Source organism: Chrysoperla carnea, chromosome 3 (genome assembly GCF_905475395.1).
Source record: "Chrysoperla carnea chromosome 3, inChrCarn1.1, whole genome shotgun sequence".
In the NCBI taxonomy this organism is placed as follows: domain Eukaryota; kingdom Metazoa; phylum Arthropoda; class Insecta; order Neuroptera; family Chrysopidae; genus Chrysoperla; species Chrysoperla carnea.
The window spans coordinates 12,180,841-12,191,181 of NC_058339.1; the positions used below are offsets into that span (position 1 = coordinate 12,180,841).

The 10,341-nt window shown below is 29.0% G+C and overlaps 1 protein-coding gene across 1 annotated transcript; it reads right to left on the reverse strand.

Moving 5' to 3' along the window:
• Positions 1 to 722: 722 nt before the first annotated feature.
• On the reverse strand, positions 723 to 3,403 carry LOC123295858 (facilitated trehalose transporter Tret1-like). Its single transcript, XM_044877320.1, has 3 exons — positions 3,292 to 3,403; positions 2,257 to 2,849; positions 723 to 734 (listed from the first exon to the last, which is right to left on the reverse strand). Exons 1-3 carry the CDS (start codon positions 3,401 to 3,403, stop codon positions 723 to 725), a joined length of 717 nt encoding a protein of 238 aa, XP_044733255.1.
• Between the last annotated feature and the right edge of the window lie 6,938 nt (positions 3,404 to 10,341).

Below are 10,341 nucleotides of genomic sequence, written 5' to 3' on the forward strand. Positions count from 1 at the left end.
ATTATTAATAAATTCATTGCTTTCCATGTTATTGATGATTCCACGTTAATAGCACCCGGGTATAAATAAGGATAAACGGATAAAGAAATTTTGGAGCTCTTAAATTTAGAGATCGAATATGATTACATACAATATGCACACCAGCGAATCACTTTACTATTAATTATTTACATGGAATTATAATGCTTACTTATAAATGCGAAAGTAACTCTGTTTGTATGTCTGTATGTATGTATTTTTCGACAATCACAGCTAAACTACTGAACTGATTTAAATGAAAGCTACAGGGATAGTCTAGACCCTGTGGAAAGACATAGGCTACTCTTAAATACCAAATAAAAGATGTAAGGAGTTGAAATAGGGCTTGAAAATGATGTGCTTCACAATTAAAAAGCTCTGCGTTGATTAAGCTCAAATTTTGACAAGATATACAACCAGCTTCAGGTATTATTTTATAAATTTTATAATTCGGGTTGGAAAGATGGTCAATCGAATATTTTCAAATAGACCTAAGTGGGGCATCAAATAATAGAGCATGGCGTTTACATACAAAACTGTAATCCCGACGCAAGGGAATATGTTGGTGAGGGTGAAAGTGGGGATGAACGATCGAATATTTTAAAATATACCCAAGTCTGATATCAAATATAAGGGCATGGACCTCGGATGGCTTTATTTGGTTCAAAAAATTGATATTTGACTGCAACATCCGGAATATGAATCTATAAACTTTCCTGAACAAGAATCAATTGACGAAATACGTTCCTCTATTTTTGCACACTCAATTCTATCTAGCGTCTGATCTAAAAACTGATTAAACAGACAAACTACAATAATTTTTAATCCCTTCAGTAATAACAAAACTAATTATATTTACCTGTGTATATTTGTTTTAAAATAAATATTAGATTAAGTACTTATATTTTTATTAGTATTAAACCTTTCGGAATAAATTAAGGAATTAATATATTAATTAAGTGAATACCAAGTCTATTTCAGTCTCATCAAAGTCAGTATGAAATATAAATCAGTAGTAATATAGTACTTGCTACTGCGCATTTGAAACTTTAAGTCCTTGTATATTATACATTTTTAAATATGAAATATTGGCCAAAAACTAAATACTTTTTTTCCATCTTTAATTGTTAAGTTATTTTTATGTGCGAAAAACGCTTCTAGCACCTTTTTCTAGACATAAACGAGCTATCACACGTATTTTTACAACCAGTATTTCTATATGTTACCAATTTGAACTTATCGACTAGACTAATGAGGACGTAAGTGACCAATTTGCTTTCCTATCTGGGTTCAACGGGAAACAGAATGTGAATTTTAAAAAAGCTTAAATGAATAGAAAATTGGAAAATTTTGTGAAATTATGTTAAAAGTAAACGGTAAACGTTTCAAGTATAGTTATCGACATTATTCTTAATAAAAATAACACTTTGAAACTTATTTTAACTAATTGACATATATTTAAATAAACAAATCAATAAACTCAAAAATACAAACAAATATAATAAAAAAATATTATGATAAAAAATCTTTTTGAATTTCTTGTAAACTTTTACCTTTCGTTTCAGGCAACAAATAATACCCAAAAATTGTAAATAAAATACAACATACAGTAAAAAATAAAAATATATATTGAAGACCAAAATTTCTGTAAATAATACCATATGCTTGTATTGCAAAAAATCCGCATAATCCATTGGACGCCGACGCTATTAATCCAGCTGTTGCACGAAAATGTGTCTCAAATAATTCCCCAACATAAATGTTCACCATTGAAAGTTGGCCAAAGGCAAAAGTGATGAAATAACAAAATAATAACACAAATAATGTTATAGAATACTTTGAAACTGTTTCAATTCCATGTATGGATTCAAATACATAATATACTCCTATTAAGGCTGTAAAAATAGCCATAACAATACCTGAAGTAATAAATAAAAAACGCCGTCCAAATTTATCTACAAATAGAGTAGATAAAGTCGTTCCTAAAATAAAACTTACCACTAAAACTAACGAACCATAATAAGTTGATACTATTGGAATTGATTCATTTAAAATGACAGGAATATAGCCTTTAACTATTAAAGCACCGCTAAATTGTTGCCCAAGAACGGTTGGGAGAAGTATTAGTATCCGTTTTCGTATCGTTTTTATTTGTAAATATTCAAAAAATGGTATTTTGTTTTGTTTTTCTAAAGCTCCACATTCTTTGATTTGAAACAATTCATTTTCGACATTTACTCGTTGACGTAGTTTTTGTAATGATTTTTTTGCCAGTTCCACTTTACCTTTCATTATATAATAGTGTGGTGTTTCTGGCAAAAAATATAAAGCAACGCAACACTGTACAAAACTGATTGAAAAAATTATAATACTATTTAATTGTAATGTCATAATTGGCTGTATAATAAACTGAAGAATCCAACTGGATGCCGATCCAATTAAAGTAAATGTTCCTAATATTCCACGTATTTTTGGTGATGATACTTCTGTTAGATATGTAGGTAAAGCAACCATTGTAATACCTACACTTAATCCAGCAAAAATGCGTGCTACATATAACATATATACATTTTCCACGAATATTATTAGAAGATGCGATAAACCAGTAGGAATTATTGTAAATATTAACGTATTTTTACGACCAAATTTATTTGCTAGGTATGATCCAAATAGAGAACCGGGTAATGCTCCCACTTGTAAGAAACTAAATATCCAAGAAGCTTCAGTATTTGTCACAACATCAATTGGTGATAATTCTTCATCTTGTAGTATTATTACTGCTGGTCCAAACCATGTTAATTGTACTCCACAATTTAACATTGCTAAGCTCGCTAAAGAATAAAAATTTAATATCATTAATAATAGGATTTTGTCCACTAGGAATAATTAGGTTGGATAAAAGTTTGTAATGATTAATCATGATATGTAGAGAACAAAAAACAAAATTATTTTTCTTAAAAAGTAAGGATTATTATTATTTTTATAAAATAATTTTAGTAAAATTAGGCATTCAGTCACGTGACAGCAAACACCAACCAGAAAGTATTACGAAACACCATGACGCTATGTCAACAACATTACATTTTAAACTTTCATACACAAAAATGATTACCTATATGCTAATTCGTGATGTCATTCAAGAAGCCATGACATTCTACATTGTTTTCGAAGTAAATTTGAATTGGTTTTTGAAAATGCAAAATACATATAGAAATTTACGAAATTTTTGGGTCCGACACCAAGAATGACCATATTCTCATAGTATAGACTTACCCATAAATCCGACAAAATATTGAAACCAATAACTTTCTTGATTATCATTTAATTCAATACTGTCTCTTATTGAAAATAAGCGACTTATACCAATTGATATTTTATTTTTCATATTGTGAAATGTTTTTTTCAAGTAAGGTACCTTAATTAACTAAAATGTGAACTGGCGTTGATGATAAGTAACAATTTAATTAACCATAAATTCAAGAATCAGTTTAACAACTTATATATTTGCATAACGATTTATTACGATAATGATAGATTATTGTCTACCCATGTAAAAGCTCTTTTAAGTTTATAAATAGTCTTATTATTTAAGCCAGGGAAATTAGTTACTTATTTCACGATTTTCGTTAAATTCCGAACATTGCTTCTTGAAGTTGTAGGTTTTTAAATATTCTTTTTTATTTCCGGAATCCGTCCTTACTTTTACAGCAGCTGGCAAATTATATATATTTACATATAACTAGAAGAAACCCACCCGCTTTGCTGGGCAATTTCTTCTTTTTAAAACAAAGACTCTCACATTTATCGCCCTCACTTATCCCTTTCCTTTTTTTCACAATTTTGTGGATTTTAATTTTTTGATGGGGAACTCTAACTTTTTTGAAAATGAAGTTATGCCCATGATACTATCGCTGACATTGTAACTTTCTATAGGTCCAATCATTAAATTAATCTGATTTTTGTACTATATTGTTTATCTCCTATTTCGATAAAACTCAGTATATAAGGTAATTTTGACCCAAAAAGTACAAAAATCGGGCATTTGTTGACTGCAGGTCGAATAGTTTTTGAAATACGGACTAAAATCGATCAAAATATTGTGATATCTCAGAAACTCTGCATCCAATCATTAAATTAACCTGATTTTTATACTTTTTGGATCGAAACTACCCCATCCACTGAGTTTCATCAAATTCCAAAACAAAAATTTTATATTTCTTTTCGTTTATGAGTTATCGTGTCCATAGACAGACAGACAGGCAGACAGACAACCGGAAATGGACTAACTAGGTGATTTTATGAACACTTATACCTTGATATATTTCAAATATACAGGGTATAAAAATTAAACATCTTTACGATGGGAAATTGCACATTTCAGAATTTAATTAAATTACCAATTTTCCGACTTGCTTGGTCTATATTATTATATTGACTACAATGTGTAGGGTATATTTTATTACAGTGTAGTATAGATTTATATGTTTACATTATTTCATTGACTACAATGTTGTAGTGTACTTTTTATTACAGTGTAGTATAGATTTATTTAGTCTAACGATTAAAGAATGTAATCTTAATTTGCAAAACAGAAATTTGGTTGTTTTGATAGCGTATCCACTTCATCTCTTCCAAGTACAATCAGGAAAAGATTATCCAATATAAAGTCATCTTAAAATAAACTCTTTAAACCATCGCCAGCTCTCCGTACCATAGTAATTTATTAAATAATGTATGTAGATCTTTTTAATTTGAAAAACCTCTATAGTGGTCTAATATAATTTTATAATTTGGCAATGAATTTGCAAATATATAACATTAAAAATAATTTCGATATGCACTATTTTTAAAATCAATGAAATAATGAATATAATTATATAAATTTTAATAACCTTTCAGGTCAATTGCAAAAAAAAAGCTAGTAAAAGATAATTTTGGAATGTTTACTTTATAGTACAGTAAATTTGAATACATTTATTGTGATATGATATACAGACAGCAAATCTTTTTATGAAATGACGAAATTTAAAGTAAAAAAAGTTAAAAATTAAATAAAAGTTAAAAAACTGAAACTTCAGTACACAAAATATAAAGAAAATCTGCAGTAACTATTATAACACGGCCTAAGAACTATAAAAGTACGGCCGCTGAGTGGGTTTTCCTGCTTTCGGTCAATGGTTTTGTATGTTATCCGAAAATCACTGTCGTTTATGCGAGTAATTTTTTCGTAAGCAATTCAATTGTTCATAACTTTTTATTTGCATTTTTTGCACGCATTTCGCTCGTACTTTTGTAAACAATGATTGCACATTTCATTTTAAACCTATAGATTTGATTTCTGTGCAAAATAAATAGCTTCAATATTTTCGGAGATATTTGCAATCATAGTTTATCTGGCCAGAAAATGATCTAACTATTTCCATTTTTTTTATTCTACTCCTCAAACAATACATGTTTCCACAAAGTTTACCTATGTGTTCATTTTCTTAGAACTTATTTTTACCCCAAGATGGTTGCAAGATGGTTTTTATTGGTTGCAAGACTGTTTTTACAATATCAAGTGATATTTATGTTTTTTACTTTTTATAGTTCCTTATGGTCTGTGTTTTGGAGATGCACAACCTAATACTTTAAGCCAAATTTAGGACTAATAATTTTTGTTAGAACTAGCTTATTAAAAATGTATAAACCTTGCAATAAAATTTATAAATAATTTAATGAGATTAAGGCCAAATTAGTAAGTATTGCGCACATGTGTTTGTAACCTTGAAAAATTGATTAAATATTTTCCAATGTAGTAAACTTACCGAATTTAAGAAAGAATTGAAGAAAATGGCTGAAAAAAAACATGCTACGACCGCCTGACTAGTAAAAATTTGTTAATTGTTTTTTTTTTTCTACCCGACTGTGAAGGAGTGGTTATGTTTTTCGTATCTTGTTTGTTTGTACTTATGTATGTTTCTTTGTAAATTTCTTTTTTACCTCGTATCGTCCAAGCTTCTCGATGGATTTTGACATTTAAGGTATCGTATTCGTGCTTAAAACCCAACTGTCCTTAGGTAGGTGTTTGAACAAAAACAATCAAATGGCGGATTTTTGGTTCGAAAGAGTAATACATTAATAAAAACAAATTATCCAAATCTATCGAGCAGGGGCCCATTACTGGAAAAATTTGAACATAGGTTTGAATGAATCCTCATTTAAAGTCGCTATATTAACTACCGGACTTGTTTCTTGCTTTTCAGATTTTATTTCAGACAGTCGGGTTTTTGATTTTTTTGATTTTTGACTTTTTTTTTGAGTTAGCTAAAAAAAGGTTTTTTTTCCAAAATACCTGCTTGATGCTTATGCAATTTATAGTAAATAACCAGTTTTGAAAATTTTTTTTATCAATACAATGTATAATCTAGCAAAGTTACAAAAAATGCATATGTTTAGTCGCGGAAACGAAGCACTAAAGCTTGAAAATTTGAACAGTAAAACGGATTTGAATGTGGTTTTCTGCAATCGATTTATTAGAGTGTGAGAAAATTTTGTAACCTAAATTCATTTACAAAAATTCGGATAATAGTGATAAAAATGATTCCAAACTTGTTACTCGGAGTTTTTGGAGCAGCTGAACACGAATATCGTGATAGAATTGGTCTCCGAGATACCTTCCGCCCAGAGTACTTCGGGTTGCCGATTCAGCCACGATATTCCTGGCGCTCTAGGGAATCGAATGCATTCAAATGCATCTTACTGTTCAAATTTTTCGAGGTAACTACGTTACACTGTTTCGAAAGCGTGTACAAAATTGACTGTTGCTTCTAAATCATTACATCCACCTACTCTTGGCTAGAGAAATGGAAATGTTAACAACACTATAGCGAACACAGAAAAGAAAAAATACAAATCGTCATACTTTTCAATGGATATTTAGGGCAACTTGTTCATTGAGCAAAGACATCTAAAACTTCCTGTCCGATTGATATGATGGAGTGCTTCCCACCATTCTTAATATGTAGAATCAAATATGAATTCAAAAATAATAATTCGGCTTTCCTTATGTAGTTTATGATTAAATCTGACGTATATAAAGTAAGGTAAATAAAACTTTCTTGAGATCTATTATCTCAGATAACAGTTCAATATCTCAAGGGTACCCAGATCTGTAAAATAATTTGATAAAATTTGCATACAAAACTTGTCCGAACTCCTACACCCGGAAGTTACTAATGTAGAATATCAATTAATCGAATTCAATCATAAAAAATGTAAAATATATTGACACGTTTATGTATAACAAGCACAAAGAAGATTTTATCAAACTTTGAATAAAAAAAAAAGTCAATTTCAATAAATTTATTGAAATGTTTACAAAATTCGTAAATAAAAAAGTATGTGTGTCAATAACTCATGTTGATAATTTTTGAATCGATATTTTTGTTTTAACTGATAATTAATATTAATTATGAATTGTAATTTATAAATTAAATTATATTTAATATTATTAATTTCGTCTTACAAACAATTTATTTGATGAATATTTGTTGTTCAAAGACAATTACGAGACCTCGAAATTTAAATTCCGTATTCCTTGGCTTTGTGTGTGGAATATCATATCAGCCAAAGGCATTTGTGCGTCGCTATTAATTTTGATCGCAAATTTGAAAAGTATGACCCAAATTTAGTAGGAATACATACTTGGTGTATCAAAATGGGATAAAATTTGAATGTGATAGAGCAAAATTAAATTTTTTGGTTTTTGATGACGTCATAAAGTTAAAAAATTCGATTTTTTGGATAACACAAGCAAATTTGATCCGATCTTAATGGAATTTTTTTTGAAACCCACTAATTTTGGATCATTCTTTTCAGCTGTGATACCAGTTTTTCGATAGCTATCACTGCTGTGCTAAATTCTGGGGCCAGGACTCCACTTTCTTGAAACCTATTAGAGCTAGGTTTATTTTGATCACAAATTTGAAAAATATGACCCAAATTTAGAAGGATTACATACTTGATTTACTAAAATTGGTTAAAATTTGGATGTGTTAGAGCAAAATTAAATTTTTTGGTTTTTGGTGACGTCATAAAGTTAAAAAAATACGATTTTTTTTATAAAACAATTACTTTATTTATTATCAACAAAGTTTTGACTTTGGTGATAAACCCAGTATCATTTGGGAGAGTAATGAGTTCCTTAAAAATATGTTTTGCTAGCAAACGTAGAGTGAAATCAATAATTTAATTTGATACTCTATCATTTGAATAAATTTAAAAAGTTTATCAATTAAATGTACTGACTCTTTAAGGTTAAAGACACAATTATGGCTACCTTCCCCAATTTTGACTTAACTCTTATATTAAATATTATCAGAATACGAATTTTCATCAAAATCGTAAGAGCCGACCCCGATATATATAAGGTGCAATCTAAATACTTGCCACCGGCGTGATGTACCCTCGTTACGGCCCTGCATGTAATAATAAACACTTACCAAATATCAAATGATTATAATATTTTGCAATGAAATGAAAACAAAATAAATTATTATCCAAAAATTTTAAAATCATTAATTTTCGTGTGATATATATAGATTTTATTTAATATTATCAAAAATGAATAACAAATTTATAATTATGGTCATTACGGATTAGTTAAGTATTGAATTTCAAATAACAATTTGTGGAAAATAAAACTAAGCATACAGAGTATCCCAAAAATCACCCCTATACCCAAAATTTGTGGATTTCAAAAATATACGATTCAGATCGGATAAGATTTGGCTGTGTTGTCAATTAAATCGATTTTTTTTAACTTAACGACGACATTGAAATTTAAAAAAGTTAAATTTTGCTCTATGACATCCGAATTATATAAAATTTTATTAAACTAAGTATGGAATCCAACCAAATTTGGGTTATATTTCAAATTTGTAGACGAACGTTCCCAGTTTTTTCGTATTTCAAGCGGGAAACAGGGTATATGAACTTAATTCGTTCTATAATAATGCAACTGAAGGTTCATTCGATATCACGGTGATGATAATTTCTATGGTGAAGTTCTAAAACCAAAATCAACAAACAAAAAATACGTACATACTTCTTATGTATAAACAAGAATAAATTTTTAATTTAAAAAAAATTAACTGAAGGGCCTTCCGCCTAATTTGTGGTTACGACGAAATGAAAATCAAATCAAATTTTTTATTCAGTTTAATTCAAGTTTATTAGTACAGGTAAAATAAATAAAAAATGAAAAAATTTATTAAAACTATTCTGTATGGGGGACTCTTGAAAAAAATTTACGTCTGATAAGGAAAGAAACATAAACAAACACATACATAATATATGTAACGTATAAATTTAAAATATAAACAATAGGTACCTGTATACATAATATACATGTATAATGTTTTTAAGCTAATTTGAGCTCTCACGTGTAAACAGTGATGATTATGAAAATAAGTTTCAAACAAAAGTTGTTTATTTTTTTATAAGAAACATTTTTTATATTTAAACTTTTGTTCTATCTCTAAGGGTTTTTGTTCTATCTTACACACCCAAGGCCTTGACCTATGTTGCTCATTTAGGAACTCAATGTCACTTTTTACGTCCTAAGCACACTATAAAAATTCCAGCTTGATATCTCTTAATAGACGGACGGGCGGACAGACGGACAGACAACTGGAAATGGACTATTTGGATGATTTTATGAACACCTATACCAAAATTTTGTCCATAGCATCTATAATTTTAAGGGTTACAAACTTGAGACTAAACTTAGTATATCTTAGTATACTTTGTATAAGAAAGTCATTATTTTTCCTTCAAAAACAATAATTCCCACAACTTTTTTGCCCGTTCTATTTTATTATTTATAGCTAAACACTGTCTATACTACTACTCAAGGCACACTAACACACAGATGCAAAGCGAACTAATTACCAGTTCTTGAATCAAAAAACATGTATTTATAAATAATTTACTATTAGTAATGAATTTTAATTAAAAAACAAGTGAAAACAAAAAATTGACTGAGTTAATTGTTTAAATACCATGTATAGACAGTGTTGATTACTCTGTCAAACATGTCACACATATATAACTGATATAGCCATAACATACATACTATACAATTTACGCCTAATTTGCGCCCTCACGGCTAAACAGTGATGTTTACGAAAAAATGTTTCAAACAAAAGTTTGTTTATTTTTTGATAAGGAATATTATTTTGTTCTATCTCTAACGGTTTACAAGATGGGTCCAACGGACCCAAGACCCAATTGATCTATGTTGCTCATTTACGAACTCGACCTCACTTTCTACGTCCTGAG